We start from the raw sequence: 20,720 nt of genomic DNA, 5'->3' as shown, positions 1-20,720 counted from the left end.
TATATATATACGTTACAGCATTTTTATGCATACAGCCAATGACTTATAATTTGTCAAGAAAAATATATACAACAGGAATACTGGGATCTGTGGCAAAGTCAGACCTCATTATAGATTGTAAACAGATGGTGCAACTTTCACACTATAGGTTGGTTTCGTCAGTACGTACTTCCTACCTACGTGTTTAGGCAATTACATTACTCAATTTCAATTTATCATATAATTAGTTAATGTGGATGTAAAAAAAATAAAAATAGTTACATGTTGTAGTCTTGTACTTATAATAAGTTTTTACGTTAAGTTACTTAACAATAAGTTTACTGCTTAAACATACGAAAATATATTAATATTTTCGTATGTTTTATATTAATAATTAAATTATAAATTATATTAATAATTTCGATCTAAAAAGTCTCACCTTTTAATATTAAGAAAATTAATTTTGTGCAAAGTGAAAGTTGTGCAATGGGCGCACCATTTGATATTGAAATAATTTTTTTTATTAATAATCATAATTCAATCTAATTGTAATTTTTTTTATTTTAAACAAGTATTCCTTTGTATCAGATTTTACTGAAATAAATTTACAGGATAGTATGGTTTAATGATCACTCTTTTTCATTTAAGTTTTTCTTTTTTAAACTGTTGTTGTTTCTAGGATTTGATAAATCGATTTGTAAGGCCAAAAAAAGTCTATTCTAAAAGTTAAAGTATAATCCTTAAGTAGGATTTCAAAATCCTAATAGGCACAGAGATAGATATAAATTACTCGTATGGGAGTGAAGTGGATTTATAGTTGTTTCTTTTTTTTTTTAATCATTCCGTCATTTACCTTATTTACAAGTTTAAAAATTTTCCTTTCATATTGTCAATGATTGCAAATAAATATTTAACAGAATATTTTAAATTAGAATTGTCGATATTGGAAGATAATGTAACATTCGGAAAAAAAGAAAATACTTACAGAAAATAGTTATTTATAGGCACTTCTTAATTTTTATCTATCACTTTAAGCTAACGTTCCGAATAAAATAAATAGAATCCAGAATATGGCTTCAATTTCGATTTTTAAATGATATTATCCTGCGCAAGTGATTCAAAGATTAGCGAATCTGCCTAATGGGCACCTTACAAGATAAGCCCGAGGGACAGCAATCTAATTCTGTCAATTTGTTGCCGAAGCCTCGGGGGATTAGATCGATCTTAACCAACTTCAGGTTACTGGCCACCTGGAGAGATCAGCTGGAGTGCACGGACCCTCTTTCAGCCTTTTTCTACTAAATACATGTAATTCAAACCGCATAATTCTTAAGATTAGATGTAATTTAATAATTAGTTACATCAATTAATGCCATGGTTCAAATCCGATATTTTTTCCAAATATTTAATTTATCAAATATAATTTGTATTCATAAACGACACTAAAAGCGATTTTATGAAGAGTTGAAGAGGCTTTACCCCTTCTTCCGTCGTAAATATTTCCTTGCTTCCTTTCTGTATCAAGTTATCCAATCCCGCCGTCCATCATACATCTCAGAAATCCTTCAATTTAAGTCCTCAGTGCATTCCCGCAATACCCGCTCACGGCCTTCAGACTTATATGTAACTGCCCATCGAACCGCAGCCTTTGGTAGACCTTTCCTTATCCGTTATTCTTCCCTATGGAATTCTATTCCCTCCTTTATTCGTAATTCTAACACCCTTCCAATCTTCAAATCCCGTATCTTCGACTACCTCCTGTCCACCCAATTCCGGAAGAATAACAATTGAAAGTTTCAAAAAAGCTTTATATATTTTCTGTATTTTATGTCTTAGATCTTCGTTTATAATTGTAAATATGTACACTAGCAGAAATTATATCTGTTCATTTATTAGTTTTTAGTTTAACAGTATTTGATTTTTTATCATTTTTTTTTCTCCTTTTATTTACTATTAGGAGTCATCTTATGTTTTATGATATGACAAGTGGTTTCATTTTATTTGTTATTGTTATTGGTTGTTTAATTGTATATTTTTAAATTCACTGTATTATTTTATTGTACGACATCTTGTAATTTCATCTCTATTTTCTAATCTACTCTAAGGCTCTATAGCCTAATTTTGACGCCTGCCAATTATTCTAAAGGCATCTATCCCAGAATAAATAAAGATTATTATTATTATTAAAAGTAAGTAAAACAATATCTCACGGAAGTGGGCTTTTATATCTAAGTGGAAGACCTAAAAAAATATATATTAATAAAAGACCAGTTAGCTAAGTGTGTACGTAAACAGAAATTTAATATTTATATAATCTAGTATAACTTACTTATAATATAATAAAATTCAATATATATTTATAATATAATGTTTTCAAAATATGTCATAATTATTGCTCATAGGCAATAATGGTAGTAAAAATTTATGTATTAAACAAGATTTAAGAAGTTTATATAAGGTTGATAATATTAAACTAGTTATAACATATGATAATTTGTGGATGGTGATATATTGGCTAGTAAGTCCGAAATGTCGCCCTAAATGTATCAATTAAGGAATAGTATTTTACTTAAAATTAAGTAAAAGAATAATTAATGTTTATGTTTGTTTAACAATAAAAATACATCAGATGATAATAATGTATTTGGTATTTGATGTTACTGTTTGCTAGCTTGAAATGCACGTTCGGACTCGGAGACTGGAAGGATAATAGTCAGAATAAAGATATAACTGAATGGTTGAAAGATCTGAATTATAAATGATTTAAATGCCTTAAACAGTTGAGCAATCTACGAGCAAGTTGATATTCAACGCAAATCCGAAAAAGTTTATCATTTTAATTGAAAATGACCTTCCATGATCTTAAAAAACTATAAGTAATATTCAGAAATTCTCAAAAATAGGCAAGGTTGGACGAAAATACGATTAGGCATGATCTTTAAGGATTATTTGAAACCACTAGAACAACCCTTATCGTGAAACACCATAAAGTCACTCATTTATCTCCAGGACAGGTTTTAAATGATTATCTCTTAGTGATGAAATAGTTAATTTGCCTTCAGGGGAGATCTATTTACTACGCCGTCAAGTTGATCGTAGAATAAGGAGTTTTTCTCAATTAAATTATTATTATTTGTTATTTATTTATTTTTATGTTTACTATTATGATTAAGATTGTTAGTAAGTATTATGTAATTAGTGTTTCCAGGGTGTAATAACTCCAATTTACAGAAAAGATGTATATAAATGGGATAGCCAACATAACAGTACAAGAGCCGGGAAGAAGAAAAGGCAGTTATCTCACCCCAATTTTTGGTTACTTAAATGAAAGCTATGTATAATTACTAGCCTAAATTGATGAGTTTGCCAGGTATAGGTTAGGAGAATAAAAATCGGTGGCTGTTTCTAAACATTAATTTTTCATTCGAAGCTCTATATCTTAAAAACTAACAACAACACTAGAAAATATAAGAGAACATTATTTAAAGAAGAGTAAATTTTCTGAAATATTAGCCCTAAAAGAGCAATTTACGTCCAATAGTTCTGGAGATATAGCTTTTTAAAAAGCAAAACTTCTTAAACATCTACTAAAAGATTAGTAGTTAGTTAATTTATTTTGAGAAATCTATATCACAATGGAACTACGTGACGTATAGATGTCTATTAGCACTCAAGTTAAAGCTAGTTTAATGCTAGTTTTCATGATATTTGCTAAAATAAATTGATTTATAGTTGCTCGGACAATAAGTTTGATTTATGAAAAGCTTTATTTCAGAACGCACAGATGGACGTACAGATGTCTGCCAGCGCTCAAATTAAAGCTAGTTAAATTTACTACAAAATAGTTAATTATGTTTATCTTTGAGTAGTAGTTTTTATGATATTTGACAAAATAAACTCAAAAAATGTTAATTTCTAGTTGTTCGTATAAAATGTTGGAGTTTTGAAAAAATATATCTCTGGATCCATAAGACGCACATGTCTCCCAACACTCTAAATAAAGGAAATTTAACTTTCTATAAAGTAGTTTATGACACTTATGTTCGTAGGGGTAGTAGTTTTTATGTATTCGCATATGAATATAAATTTGGCAAATGAAAAGTTGTCCGAACAACTATAAATCAATTTATTTTAGCAAATTTCATGTAAACTTTTACTCCTACGAAGATAAACATCATAAAATACTTTATAGCTCATTAAACTAGCTTTAAGTTGAGTGCTAATAGACATCTGTACGTCAAATGGCTTTTGAGATATACATTTTTCAAAATAAATTCACTAACTACTGATCTTTCAGTACGTCCCACACAACATTTTTCTGAAACATTGCTTTTTAAAAAGCTATATCTCGAGAAATATTTAATGTAAATAACTCTATTAAGGCTCACATTTTAGCAAATTTACTATTCTTTAAATGGCGTTCTCTTAGGTTTTCTTGTGTTGTTCCTACTCTTTAAGATATAGAGCTCCGAATGAAAAATTATTTTTTTTATTGCTTTGAAACAGCCGCTATTTTTTATTCCTCCTACCCATACTTGACAGACTCATCAATTTTGGCTAGTAATTATACATAGTTTTCATTAATTTAATCAAAAATTAGGGTGAGATAACTGCCTTTTTTCTCCTCTAGGGTTCTTGTAATATAAGTTAAGCTACTAGTTATTGCACCAGGTTTTGAGATAATCTGCTTCTGGTTGGTCACAATAGTGAAAAACGCGAATTCTGCAGAGCATACCTTTCATAGTTGTTCGGACAAAAGTTTTGGTCTACGAAAAACTATATCTCAAGAACTATTATACCTAAATTTGTCAGTTTGCATACAAATTAAAGCTAATTTAATGAACTATGAAGTAATATATAAGGGTTATCTTCATAGGAGTAGTAGTGTTAATGATATTTCAATATGAATATGAAATTTTTTTCCGAACAACTAGAAATCAATTTATTTTAGCAATTATCTTTAAAACTACAACCCTACAAAGAAAAACGTGATAAACTACTTTATAGTATATTTAACTAGCTGTAATATGAGCGCTAACAGACATCTGTACGTCAAATGGTTTTTGAGATATAGTTTTTCAAAGACCAAACATTTTGTTCGAACAACATTTTCCAGATATCAACATTTTGTTAATTAATTTTGACAAATATCATGAAAACAATTACTCCTACAAAGATAAACGCAATAAACCACTTTAAAGCATATTAAACTAGCTTTAATTTGAGGGCTAATAGACATCTGTACGTCTAGTGATCCCTGCGGTATGGATTTTCCAACATTAATTCACTGACTACTAATTTTAGGTTTGACATATATAAGGGTATACATAAGCTATCAATGTACAGATTTTAAATTCAACTCTACGTGGCGATAATTTTGGGGTAAATTAAAAAACTGCAGATGGTAATGTAAACCGTTCAAGAAGACATACAGAGGGCGTGTATTACGATTAGACGATTACTTCAAAGAAACGATGGTTTTAAAAACAATATTTAGGAATAATTATAGATGAACATTGGGAAGAAGCTATAGTTTTATAAACCATTGTGACAACGTTACATACAGTACATCAAAATTTAGTGATCTAATAAGTTAAGCCAGTATTTAAAATATAGTGACTTTGTTCTGTGCAAGAGGTCAACATAGGAGGGTTGCATTTGTTGGTTTTCGACTGTAGTTTAATCAAGAAAACAAAGGAGGAACTACAGATTAAGCTGGGTTAGTCACCTTGAAGAGGCAAATATTTGTCGGCCTCTTTAGGCTTTATCTCATTTCCTCAAGTTAAAAATAATAAAAATCGGATCAAATATTGAATTGTATGTACCTGCGAAAAATATAAAATTAAATACTAATACGTATAGTAAGTTTGATGGAAGAAGTTCAGGAATATTTACAATATTAGTAAGGCGAGTTCGGAGTTGAATTACAGGCGCATAAGTGGACAGAAGGAAAAATAATGGAGAACAGGGACAAGAATGAATAATTTGTTAATAACAAATATATCAGGAGCTGTGGAGTGGATGAACTTCTCTAAAAAAAAAGTTATTATTAGTTGAATAAACCGTATATCACTCTCTATAGAAACAATTAGTATCTTTAGTTAGTTAGAAACAGTTATTTGCCAACGATTTTCCAATAAAATATTTTATATATATTTTTAATAAACTAATAATTTATTAGAAATATAGGCTTATTTATTATTGCTGATTTGTTAAAATTACATTATAAGTGTCTTATACCTCGTTATACACCCATTTACCATTCAGTTACTTAATCATTATTATAAATTTGCTAGTCACTTATTTAATCATTCCATAGTAATCTCAAAGAGAGTTAAAATGATGAGATTATTATCATACTATCCAAATTAGCCAATGAGATGAAGTGCCAAAGTTCACATCGACATAGACATTCAAATTTCTTATTATCTAATTATTTCACTTCAAAAAATTTTTTATTCGTATTTTGTGTTAAAATAATCCACGATATACTGGGATCCCTTTGCAGAATATCCCGAAGTTACCCATCTCTTTAAAAAGTAAATTGTGTATGACTATCTTTGAAACAAGTATCTTGAAAACTAAAAAATACATATTTTTAGGTTTTTTCATTACCAAAGTAAAGTAGGAATAGTTTAACAAATTTTCTCTCAGAACTCAGTACACCCCTTAAATTACAAATATTAGAAAAATGGCAGGCCAAGTGGGATGAAAGATCTCCGAGTAAATTAAAAGAAATAAAACGATCAGTAAAACCATGGTCGACATCCTACCGCAACAGCCGCAGGGAGGAGGTTGCTCTGGCCCGCTTGAGAATAGGTCATACTCTCCTCACGCACTCTCACCTGATCAGAAAACTGTCACCTCCAACGTGCAAATATTGTCAGTCCATTCTTACGATTAGACATATTTTTGAGGAGTGTACTCACTATTTGCTTTATTGTTGGCAAATAGTGAGTACACTCTTCTTACAGGATAGGACTGACCCCAAAATTATCCGAAGCTCTCGCAGACGAGGAAGCTAAAATTACACGAGTATTTGAATTTTTAAAAACACATCGCCTTCTTTATAAATTATAACTCCTCTTCGATTTTAATAGGTTTTTTTTTTGTTTTTTAAAATTATTTTTCTATTTTTTTTTTATTTTTCTATTTTTAATTTATTTTATTTTTTTTTTTACTTTTATCATGCCATAGGCGTTGATGACCAGAGGGTTTTACGCCTTTAAGCAACAATCAACAACAACCAATTTTCTCTTTTTTTTTTCGCAATAATATCTATAATATTATTTACCCGATACTGATAGAACTAGATGCCGTGTAAAGATATTTTATAATTGAATGACACAAAAACTGCGTTTCTTGTAATAATCAAATTTAAATCATAATTCGTATCTGGAAAAGACAGCTATTTCAAAATAAAAGTTAATTTAAGAAAAATCTAAATATTATCCACTAATCGCAATAGTCGAAGACTTACTTGGAACGTCATCGAAGCTCCCGGGTCTGCAGTCATTTGATTCGTGATGAAGACAGCTACATTGTACTCCTCCGATATCTTCTGAATCCGGGACAGCATCTGCCCAAGGCGCTGCTGCCGCTCCGCCAGTTCTCCACGTCCGCTGTAGTCCACTCTGAACAGAGCCATAATGGAGTCTATCACCTGTCCAAGAAATTGAGGGCATTTGATGTAAAGCTGGTTGTAATAGGTAACAAGACTTATTTACAATGTTTATCTTGAATAATTTTAAAAAGTTGTGGTGAATAAAATTAATATTAATGACCGACGAAATTAAAATATAGTATACGAAGAGTTTGTTTGTTTAAACATTTTAATTTAAAGAACTATCTTTTCATAAACGTGGTAAGTAAACCATGTGAATCTGATAAACAATATATTGCACCCTAGATTGGAGTTACTTTGTGGCAGCCCTATTGGCTTTGGGACAATATGTAGGAAAATTTCAGTAGAGAAAGTAATTCATCAATAATACTATCTTAGGAACACTTCAAATCGAAAAAAAATCAAAACTTTGCCAGGTGCCATTAAACAAAGCCGCGAAATGTAACGACACACAGACTGCATTTAGAAGCGTTGTTGCACTAGGATTCAAGGTTCAGAACAGCTACTAATGATAGAAAATGTTACTTTAACCAATACGTAAATATCTCAGTATAATATTAAATAGCTCAACCAGAGATTTGGTTGTAATCCGTGACTTTCACATTCTATACTAAAGGATTATCAAAAACAAAAGCGGTTTCTTCACCCAAAACGACCGATTTTTAAGGTATTCAAGCTTTAGTATTAGTCCCATGAAAAATTAGAGTTTGAAACTGTTACAATTAACTAGGCACATAATGTTGATTGGCAATTCTAGTTCAATTAGTATTCTGACTCTCTGGTGTATGAATTTTAACCAAAATCGAACTTAACTTTGAAAAAAAATGGCTAATTTTTTTCCGGGGAAATTCTAAATGATTACCAAGGCGGTGATTTGTACATTAACATCAATTTTAAAAATATATGTACTACAAATGTAAAATATTACAGCCTCTCTATAATTACAATTGCCAAAATAAAATATATTAAATTATAATAGTTAAATATTAGTTACTTTTCAACCATTTGCAAAATAAGCAAGTTCTCAATTTTCTGTTATGTAGTCGACCCCCTTCAAATTTTTAAAAGTAGTGATAGCAGCAACGTTAATTAATTGTTATATGTAGAATTTATTTATTCTATGATACTATATTCTACATATATTTATTCCATGAGCTACTCAATCTCATGCTCTTAGTGATGAAATTGTTAGTATTTTTTTAAAAATTGATATATTATTATATTAATATATTGTTATTATATATTATTATTATATTAATATATTGAAATATATTTGTTTATTTATGGGGATAATCCAATGTTAAAAAAATCAATTCTCTCATCTGGTGCCGGATGTCCTCTCTTGGTTAAAGACGATCCTTCATCACATTTAACTGTGCACTGTGATAAATGAAATCAACGCCTACAGATTGTACCCACCTACATTCGGTTGTGTGTTGATAAGTTAGAATTTTAGGCTACATAAAAGAATCAATAATTAGGGTACTCGGTTGTAGAACATGGTAGTTATTGTAAATTGAAGTTTTTGCCTTCACACAATTCTTTAGGACTGATAATTATATTTCTTTTAAAGGAATAACGTTACTATTAAATTATGGTAAAGGCCTCCTGGTTTAAAGATAAAACATAATAATTAAGAAACATTTTAACATCATGAAAGGTATCATTTTTTGAGTTACCACATATTAAGATCGAATGCCTCTATTGTTAAAACCGTAAAGTTAAAAAATTCAAATACTTTTTAACATAAGACGCTTCATAAAGTAGGTCACCTTTTCGAAATATATTTTGAACAGTAAATGCGATCTACGTGTAGGGAATATATTTCGAGTCTCTTTAGGCAAGCCTTAGCCACCTGTTGAAAAAGTAAAGAACTTTATAAAAAATGGGCTCGCCACCTCTCGCAAACTGCCTGGAGACCTCTCCTGAAAATAAGATGCTCCCTTCTCTTTTATGTAACGGCGTGATAGCTGTTCTTCCTTAAAAATTATTACAGTTATTTCCTCCATTCTGAGAAACTGGTCAAGAATTTGATATGCCTTTCCTAAATTACAAAGTAATGTTTTTTTAATATCCCAAGATGAAATAATGAATACTGTATTATTCATACATATATAAAATATATTTTCACAGATGAAAACATTATTTATAAATATAGTATACAGTATAATTTTATTTAATACCAGATCGGTCTAATGGGCCTTACATGGTTTATATAACAGTTACATTTTTTGTTTTTTTTAACAATTATTTGTGAGGGGGGGAACCCCACAATTAGTTTCGCGTTAATGATACCCTTAACTATTTACAATGCTATAAATATCGAATAATTGTGAAAAATAACGATGAATTATAAATATATATATAAAAAATAAATAAATAGATAAAAATAACAATTCTTAAGAAGAGAGAAAAAGAAAAGTTAATTTTAAAAAAAATACATTCATAAACTTAACAAAATAAATAATTGACTTCTAATGGGAAAAAAAAGCTAATTTGAAAGAGACAAAGAGGAAAAATAAATAGAACAGCAATGTCAAAAACAGAATAGATAATAATAGAATATCTTGCAGCAGCCTAGGCTTCAGTCTTCGAGAAGAGGTTGGATTTCCCAGGTTGTAAGTTACTGCTCCTTTAACTGTCGGTAACTGGAAGTGAAATTTCAGGAACCTGTTTTTTATAGTCTTTTATTGATTCCATTTGTAGTTTCTGTTGCGATTGGCTATTTCTTACATATCATGGAGCATCCACTGCTATTCTTAAAGGTTATGTCCCTCCTATGGCCCGTTTGATCTGGCCCAAAATTGGTAGCAAGTTAGGGATAAGCGCAAAATGGTTGTAGTATCAATTACATCAGAGATAATATTTGAATAATAGTATCGATTCATAAATATTTCAATAATATCTCCATTAAAAAAAAATTAAATAAATTACAAAAAAATCAAACTCATGATTGTGATAGATAGTAATATTTACCCATTAAGTTAGAAAAAAAAAAGCTTCAAAATTATCAATATATACACACATTATTTTGATTAAGTAAAAAAAATCAGCACAAACATGTTTGATACAGTATGTCACCCTCATATAGAAGAAGACGGTTTGATGGAAAATTAACGGATGTCAATTCTTGAACATGTTTCAGCCGAAAATGTTCAAGAATTGATATTTACAGCCATTCTGGAGGTAAAAATGAAATTTCAAGTAAATGAATTTTATTATATTTTCATTAATATCCAACTTAAAAAAAATTATACCAGTTTGAATATATTTCTTAGTCATGTAAAGAATTTTGACTTTAAAGATATATTAAAAACAGAATTATAGAATTTTTTCTCGACTTTAGGGTGTTCGTAAAATTACATCTGCTTTGTTTTGACCAGAGATACTTTGAAGCTGTTGAGATGAAAGGCTACAGTGTGGACCGTTGTAAAGGCATAGCACTTGAAGGAAGGAAAAAAAAAACTGAAAAGCTTGATATGTCTACTGCACTCTTTTATAAACATCTATTCAGGAAATTCAACGACCAAGAAGAGGGAGGAACTGTATGTAGGTACTTAATTCAAAAGATCCTTTCTAGATTTTAAACAGGATATCTCCTATAATATCTCGGATATATCTTTTAATATCTCAAAGGCGCCTTTGAGACTTTTTCGTGCTTTGACCTCGAGAAGTGGCGAAGATCTTATTATGATTTCAAGATAAGCGATCAAATCAATTATTATATTCATATTCTTTAAGAAATCAAATTATTAAAAATACATTAATAATTTATACTAGCAAAAATTATTTAAAAAGATAAACATATAAGTTAGTTATGAATAATATATAAACGGCTTTAACAAACTCGTACTTTAAAAGTTAATTTTTTTTAAATGGTTGATTTTTAATTGAACGGTTGAGGGGAAAAACAATAAGTCACATTTAATAACTTTTATTTTATATTATATAATAAAGTAACCTACGTACATCTCTTGCACATAAGTGTCTTCGTAGCTCCAAGAAAACTGTTATTTTAGCAAATGGAAGAACCTTTCATAAAACTCCAACCGATTGCAATGATCTCTCAAATTAAAAAAAAAATATTGATCCTTTTTTTCCCCCAACATTTCAATTCTTCTCTTGAACAATAAAATAGGTAACAGAGATTATTTCGACTTTCTCTTAATTAATTTAAAATTACTCTCACCCCGTTGGTAATAAATATAAACATTATAGATAATCTATTCACATACCAATAATTTAAATATTCCCCCTTCCTCATGGAACTTGGCTGCTACATAGTCGAGGATTTCCATTTGCTGATCGGAAGTGTAAGCTCTGGCGTACAGGATGTTGTCCAAGACGGCATTCTGGTCCAAGTTGAACCTGTCGCAGATTGGTCTCAACCGATCCGGTCGACTAACTTATGTTAAGGATACGTATAACATTCATTGTTCATATTACAGAAAACAAAATAACAAAAATATTCCATATTAATAATATTAGGTAAATAATATTGAATACTTAATCAACGGTCGAGGATATTACTAAAAAACATAGTAATTAATATTTTATATTATATTACACCTATCAGACTATATTATTCTTAATAACAATATTTATTTGAGATTAGATAATCTGAGATTGCTTAGGACCATATTGCTAGTCCGGAAGAATAATGACGCAACTGTAAATTTTGTAAAATTGAATTGTATACTAAAAAACTTGCCAAGAGAGGGATTTTGTAAGTACAATTATGCGATTTACAAACATTTAGTGAATGCATTCTTGATTACACCACTACAAAGTCACTCAAAATTTTAAAGTTGTATAATTATTCTTCCGGAGCGATGTATTGTAGCAAATGTCTGTCTCAGAGACGTTCAGTTGTCGGATTCTGATGTAATATGTCCGTCAGTAATGTATGTTTATGTAGGTTTGGATATACTGCATACTTTCTGAACACACAAACCGTCATGAAAATATTTGTACCGATTATTTAGTTTAACAAATAATTGTGCAATTATTTATTGGTTATGTGGAAGTGACATTGTGTGATCATTTTCTACATGAAGAGTTGAAGAATCTGTATGACTGATTTTCTGCAAGTGCTTCACAGCATACTGAGTAAAAATCTAAGTTACTTTAAGGATACAGTCCCATACTGAGTCATGGCTTCAAAAGCAGTCGCTGCTAGTTCTCCTGATAGAATTTTATTTAGCATCTCTAGGTGAGATATGCCAAGGATACTGGCACAACCAGTTAGAAGGGCTATAGAAAAGTTGCATATTTTCTGAGGTTTTCAACAACAGTCGAATAAGCTTTGATTAATAATACAGCTTACAAATGTATGGAACTCTTCTAATTGCATGAAGCAAAGAATGAAATTTGACGACACTTGGTAGAGCTGGAGGGAAGTGTCCTGTACCAATACAACATATGAAAATTGTAGGAGAATCAAACTTGAACGACGGTGAAGATATGTCTACTACCTAGCAACGGTGACGCATTAAAAGACCAATGACGAGGATCTTCAATTGGACCAATTGTTGCAATCAGCTTCATCTTCCGAACGTAGCGAATTTAATGAACCTTATATTTTTTATTTTTTCAGTCAATTACCGAAACATCAAAGCTTTCTGTACCTTAAGTCAGTTTTTTTACATTTTAATTATATGTTTACACCAAAATGTGCATCTCTTATTGTTTTCGCTTAAAACAGTTGTATAAGAGAGTACAAACAAATTTGGATGCTATATCATATACGAATTAATTATTATTTAGTATCAATATAATTGTATATAACGAGAGAGCGGGATGGCTCAGTGGGTAAGGCACAGTGCTACTAACCCCAAGGACCCGGGTTCGAACCCTGCTTTGGTAGATAATTACTTATTCTGTTATTGTGGCCGTGAGCAATCCTGAGGGTTCATGGTCCACTCAGCATCATAAATTGAATACCCTTAAGTAGAGAAATTTTTTTTTTATTTAATCCCTCTACCTAACCATTCCTGGCAAACTTGGGGAAAATCTGACGGTCCAACGTGATCACGAAAAAATCACCTCCTTACACAACTGTTGTTCAGGAAACAGTACTGAACCCTTAATGGGTTTTAGCAGTAAAGATAATGATTTTCATTATATATAATAAAACACTTTGCATTGCGAAAATAATACATAGAAATCCAAAACACGATTTTATTTTAAAATGGTCTTGAATTCGCATGCCTTCCTAAAAAATTGTATTTTTAATCAGAATCACTTTCCTAATTAGGCATTGTTTAAAAGTTATTAGCGGAAAAAGTTGTTATTTTTGTTCCTCTCTCTCGTAAGGCACATGTAGAAACTTGGTGCAAACTTTTTTTACATGAAAATTAATAATGAGAGATTAAAAACATTTAATTAGACTGCAAACGCTGTGGAGCCTGGCCGACTACTGTTCCCCGGGACCTTAGGGGTCATCTGAGGTCATCGGTGTAGCAAACATTTGGGCAGTTCCATTTAGAATTTTGTTATGAACCTGCTCTCCCTCGTAGATCTCTCCAGTCTGATATTTTAAAAAAATACGCGCTAAAAAAATATAAATATTCTTACCAAAAAGAATATTTGATATGACTTGCTAATGTAATTTCCTATACCAGTCAAGAAAAAATTGCTTAGAAAATTATTCTAGTTTAATTTGAAATTAAATCCGAACATTCAGATTGTAATTTTGGAATAAGAAAAAATAAAATAAAGATGCACAATATGGTTCAAACTATACAAGATTTATTTCAAAACTACAAAAAATTAAAAAATAACAGATAAAGCTGTTTAAAACTGGGAGTGAGTTTCAAAATTTTAAATAACTACTCCGTTCATTACGAAAACAATCTTATGTTCAGGATAAACATTTAATTTTTTTATTTTTCCAAAAATTAAAATTTTCTTTTTCTTAAGGAAGAAGACAACACTACCCTTGATTACCCTCTGAATTCGCCAATACCCAAATAGGTACCTTCAAATATAATCTATAGAATTTTGAAATCGAGTTATTAGTTGACTATTTCGTGGTCGACCTCTTATACTGGGATTATTATTAGTTTTGATCAACTATTCTGTTTTAATATTATAAAGAGAACGGCGAAATTATTGAAATTTGGTCTGCCAAATAACATTAAATAGGAATTAAATGACAATAACCTGAGGTTTACAATTTCAAATCTTAGAATGATTACTGATGAATTTTTAATACATTTTAAAGTTTAAGGTAATCTCAACCATAACTAACTCTTAATCACTCGGCTCAAACACTAGTTTTACAAAAATATTCCAGAAGGCGAGAAGTTCATCGAAGGTTATTGCACAATATTGATCTCGCCCCAAGATAAGGTCAAGTTCAGGTCAAAAATTTACAGAGGTACAGCATTTCCACTTGTAGCTGCTTCTACCATTCCAAACGATAAAACAGCCATAAACCGTGGACCAAAAAACTGTGATATTTATATACTTACATAGATATTGATCTTTATATTCATGAATACATTATTGTTTTTAAAATAATATATTAACCAATGATTTAAAAAAAATAATTCTTCTAATAAACAATTTTTTTAAAATAATGATGAAAAATAATCATTTTGTGAAATGGATCTTATTCATATTAATGGAATACTAATTGTGATTTATAAAGCTATGAAAACGTTTCCAATAAATATTGATAAGTTAGACTGGCCTAAGGAGTTAGAACTTCATCAACATTTTATTTCTATTGAGTAGGTATAAATTGCTTTTTATATATCGAGGTTTGGCAAGATATTTCATTAATTATATTATTTAATTAGTTAAGTTTATGACTTTAAATTTGCACAATAGGCTTGTGTGACATATATGAGCCTAGAAAAATACTTTGGCGCAAGCATAAACAATGTTACTAAATGAAATTAATACAGAATAATTTTCACGCTAAGCCCTATCTTCATTCCATAATTTGTCCAAACTGCATTAGCACTTTATGTAGTAAATGTATGTGGAATTAGTTATAAGAAGATGGTATTTGATAAAAACTAAATAAAATAAAATCTGGGTGATTTTGATAGGGTGATTAGCATGCGTAAGTGAAAGTAGTAGATACAATTTTTCTAATAAAATGGAATTGATAAAGGACCATCTAAGTATCAACCTGAAGGATGCCTCATAATGTCATCGAAATCGGACAAAAATGTAAATTTTGGCTTCTGAGTACAACAATTTTTTACACTCCTTTTTTAGGCATGAGTCTAAAAAACCTTCCCTACCTTCGGTAGTGAGAAACCCAAATATGCAATTTTTAATATTAACATTCATTACAAAAAGTGATTAGCCATAAATAATAGAAATGGTTTATTCACTATGTTGATATTATCACAAAAAAATATCTGATGTACACAATAGAAAATAAAGCAAAACTACAACTGACTTAGAGTTGAGAGTAAAATGCGAATATTTTAGAAGTCTCAGATCTTACTTTTACGCTAGTAAAGAAATATTGATGGTGGATGGAACAGAATAACTTGATAACCCTGTGACCTGGCCTCATAATGTACGGGCGTATTGTTCATGAGTGCTCCTATATCCAATGTCTAACATTAAACACCCATCCATCAGGAGCGTCATATTGGAAATATATATATATAACATGGAAAATTTTATAATTTATAAATTATTTGCACAATCAATAAAAATATATAAAAATGATTATTTTTATTATTTATTTATTGATTATTAATAATAATATTTTAAACTACAATATTTGGAAGCATTTTGCTATAATTGAGTCAATTTTAATTAAAATAATGTAATTTATAAAAATAACATTTTTCATTTTATAAATTATTGTTAAGTGTTTTTTTTTTCGTCGTTTGTTATTGATTAAAAAGTATTATTACAATATTATCTTATTAAAAAAATTGAATAGTGTACGTTTCAACACGCTTTCTCCATTTAAAGTCTGTAATACCGTAAATGTCAGAATATAAGGAATCGATTGGTTTAGAAATGTTGAGGATTATACATATTATATGGTTTGATAATCATTAACAAAATGCAGATGTAACTGACCTTTCAAAAGAAATATTTTAATAAAAAGTGGTTCAATAAATAATATGTTAAAATGTTTTAACACACTGTCACATTGTATTATTTGCATTATCATTCGTATCTTTAATTCATCACTTAATGAACCTTAAATGTTACAATAAAATAGTTTAGTTTTTTTTTTTTTATTCGATGCCCTTATTTACTCACTCGATGAGCACAAAGGCATGGGTTAAGAACCTTTGGCTAAGACCCAATCTCATCAAGTATAGGCAATGCCACTCTACTGAGTCATACAAAGGCATTCTGGCTGAGTCGAGTGTGAAGCCAATTCCAGAAGGACTCTCTCAGTACTTCTTCAAGTATTCAAGGTATAAACAAATTTAACATTACTTTCATTTTCAAGAACTTTTGTAAATTGAATAGTATTATCCAGTAAGAAATACCCAATTGAGTAAATAACGATTCGCATTTCACTTGAAATTTCTTTATTAAAGAATAATTAAATAAAATATCAAATTCAAATAAATATGGTCACAAATTCTAAATAAATACAGAATTACCTACATATATGGAAATTAAATATTGTTGTGGATCCGTCAAATGATACTATGTAAATGATCGATGTTTCTAACGTTAATTTTAAGAGAAACATTTCGGTGTATATCTGTTTAGATATTCTTCTTACAAAATGTGGTTAATACCCTCTTAAAATAATTAAAGAATTCATATACGCCAATAATAATCAAAAATTTATGTGAATAAGGATACAAGGTGTTCTCCGTGTCCAAGAAGATGACCTTCCCACCGGTATATCCTTTGTTGTTGGGTATCTGAGCGGTGATACAGAAGGTATGAGACATCTGAGTCTTTCCCGTCCGGAACTCTCCGAACACCTCTGTGATAGACATGGATTCAATACCACCACCCAGTAGTTTACTGAAACATTAATAGTAAGATATAATTACATTAGTAAAGAGATATATTCTATCCATACAGAACAACAAAAGGGAATAATAAAAAAAAACATTTATAAAAGTTTCTACATATAACTTTGTTTCTTCTTATTTATGAGGCTAATTACTATTTCTTAATAACTTAAATATTTGAAAACTGAGGGGTGTTTATTATATAGAAATCCAATCTTAAGTGAGGAGTGATTTATCCAAGTGCTTAGCAGCCTCGATTCTGCAGCGGCACCGGTTCGAATCCGATCTATAGGGTTGACTTTTATTTCGTGGCGACCCCATGAACAACTTGACCCCTTTCCCCTCTGGTTAGAAGAGGCTGTTCAGCTTTAGAATACAACAACATTGTTGTGATAAATTATAATAGAGAAGGTTGACTATGGTAAAGTGTTTTACTTTTTAATTTAATATGAACAATTGACTAATTAGGGTAATTTGTGGACTGCTATTAATGACCTGGGGATAATAGGGTGTATTAAGTTGTTTTTTAGATGATATTGTTCTAAAATTGTATTTAGATTGTCCCTGAGGAGGGTCGAATTGGCCGAAACGTCGGACTATTAAAAGTATAAAAATGTTTAATAGTGTTATAAAAAAGACTAAACTATGATAAAATTTATTTATTTATACTTTCTTGTGACTGGTTAAATAATAACCAGTCACAAGAAAGTGTAAAGATTATAAATAAAATAAAATATTACAATTTACATCCAAAAATGTATTAATATATAATTATATTATAGCTTAATAATATAAATGATGATAATGATAATAAATGATGATAAGAAATGATAATAAATGACTTACTATATAATTCATAAATAAATAAAATACTTCTGATTTGTATTCTAAGCAACTGTGAAGATAAATAAATAACAAATTATATTAAATTATTTTATACCAATAAAAAAACTATGTTTTACTCGTTGCGAATTATTTCCATCAGCTCAACTAAGCACTTAAGAGTAATGGACTAATTAAAAGGAGCAATAAAGAACAGCTAATGGAGCAGAACCTTAAGGAAGGGCTTTTTCAAGTACTCTACTAATTGATAGTGGACAAATGGCTGGAGTTCCTAATTGCTAATTTTTAATCGTTACATTTATAATTGTAATAATTTGTTTTATTTTATTATATAACCTAAATTTTTTATTTTTTTTCTAAAATTAATAAATGCATAAAGGTAAATAAAAACTTATAACAAAACTATAATGTTTTCAATATGTATATTTATTATTATTTTAGACGTTTCAGAGACACTGTGTCTCCCTCCTTAGCACTGTTTCAAAATTAGTAGATTTAATATGTTAAAATCATCAACCTAATCAGAACAAATTTTAACTTATCTAACAAACAATATTACACGATTCTACTCAAATTATTGACCAAGCAACATTGTCTGTTATACAAGTTAAGATTAAATATTATTAGGTTAATGAATTTAACATATTAAATGCACTAATTTTGAAATCAGCATTTAATTTCATTTTGCGGAGGAGGACACAGCATTCCCAAAACATCCAAAAATAGAATAAATGTATAAATTATATTTTTGTCTTAAGATTTTTTTTTTTACCTTCGGGCATTTTCAAAGTCTAAAAATAAAATTTATATGTACCTGTGTGTATGTCAGTGAGGATGTGTTTGTGTACAGTTTAATGTTGTGTGGCACAAAATCACACAAGTCTTTTCATTTTGGAAGCCATTCACACATAATTCGTCACATATTTATCTAATTATGATACCAGCAAATCAACCAAATCGTTTGAAAACCGATGCTGCTATTTTCTATTGCATGGAGGTGGATAACTAGTCCTTATTTGCTGTGAATGTTTTTCACCGCTACATAACTACAAGAAGTCATCGGCAACATGGAAGCAACTTCGTTTAACAAAATTATGACCAATAAAAAAAGTTTATATATCCATTTCTCGAGATAACTCTAAAAAAATTGATCAACATTAAGAAATAACTGGAATCCGATTTCCTCTTTTTTGAGTGGAGAGGGCAGCTTATTGATGGAAGCTATCTCCTAATTCTAAAATAATAATAGCAAAAAATAAATAATAACATTGTATATACAAACAAATACATACAGAACTAAATGCCTAAATATTAATAAAATAATATTATATACACCATTAAACTTTAAAATACAATATTTTAAAGAAAAAATTTAGTTATCCGACAACTCAGAATCCGTCATACCAACGTTTACAGTTTCTGTTATTGATATTAAAGACTGTTGCAGAAGGACATTTTGGATTTTCAAACGTATATCTTGGCGAGAAGCAACAACTTTCATGCACTATTAAGTCAGAGGAGATGATTTTCTTATATAAAAAAAAAAAATGTCACTTTTTCGTGAGAAAGAATATTTTGTTACTTGTGAATTCGGTCTAACTGAAAGATGGTAAAAAAATTCCTTTTTTGCTGCTCACCCTTCAATTATTCACCAGTGAATTGATTGTGTGACAGAAACTTGTGCGACAATGATGAATAGATTGATTTAAATTGGTATTAGTAAGACGAGATGAATTATTATTGTGACACAAGAGATGACCCTTTCTATATAAGGACAATAGCGGTGAGCAGATAATGATCTTCAGTTATTGATTAGCGGACCACACAGGAGTGTAGTGAGGATCTGGACTAACGAACATTAAATTCCAGCTTCTATAGTGACGGTAATATTGATTGTGAAAGCTTTCGAAGCCACTACCATCGTGTAAATAAACTAGTGGTAACCTAAGTGTGTACCGCGGCACCCGCGTATGCCCGGAATACCGCAAACGAATTGGCTACCACTTTCCACTTAATAGTACAAAAAATTTTTTTTAATGGAAATGGTAAGTATACAGTACGTTCCAGCATTTACATTGCACTGTTTTTCTTATTTTCCAAAATACTCAAGCGCTTTTTTTTTTTTGGGGAATAGATAGATTTATTTATTGATAGATATTACAATCTGCCACACAGTTGTGGGCAATAGGTAATAGTGATGAATGATCTCATACATACTAAAATAAAATAAAATAAATAATGAATGAATGAATGAAAAAAAAAACTCTTAAAATATATACAAATATAAGAATAAACAAAATGAACATAAT

The 20,720-nt window shown here is 29.7% G+C and overlaps 1 protein-coding gene across 2 annotated transcripts in view; it reads right to left on the bottom strand.

The window, feature by feature from the left end:
- The window catches only part of LOC106682771 (meiotic recombination protein DMC1/LIM15 homolog), a 100,272-nt gene that overhangs the window by 31,394 nt on the left and 48,158 nt on the right, over positions 1 to 20,720 (bottom strand). For both annotated transcript variants that reach the window (XM_014423813.2, XM_014423812.2), the window contains exons 4-6: positions 17,411 to 17,578; positions 11,839 to 12,004; positions 7,460 to 7,642 (exon numbers count right to left, since the gene is read on the bottom strand). In XM_014423813.2, the coding sequence (XP_014279299.1) occupies positions 7,460 to 7,642; positions 11,839 to 12,004; positions 17,411 to 17,578 (517 nt within the window). The remainder of the gene's footprint in view (positions 1 to 7,459; positions 7,643 to 11,838; positions 12,005 to 17,410; positions 17,579 to 20,720) is intronic.

Source organism: Halyomorpha halys, unplaced genomic scaffold (assembly GCF_000696795.3).
Source record: "Halyomorpha halys isolate HHAL.00 unplaced genomic scaffold, Hhal_1.1 Scaffold441.1, whole genome shotgun sequence".
In the NCBI taxonomy this organism is placed as follows: domain Eukaryota; kingdom Metazoa; phylum Arthropoda; class Insecta; order Hemiptera; family Pentatomidae; genus Halyomorpha; species Halyomorpha halys.
Note: the sequence above shows the minus strand (reverse complement) of the source record. Positions and strands in the feature narration are given on the sequence as shown.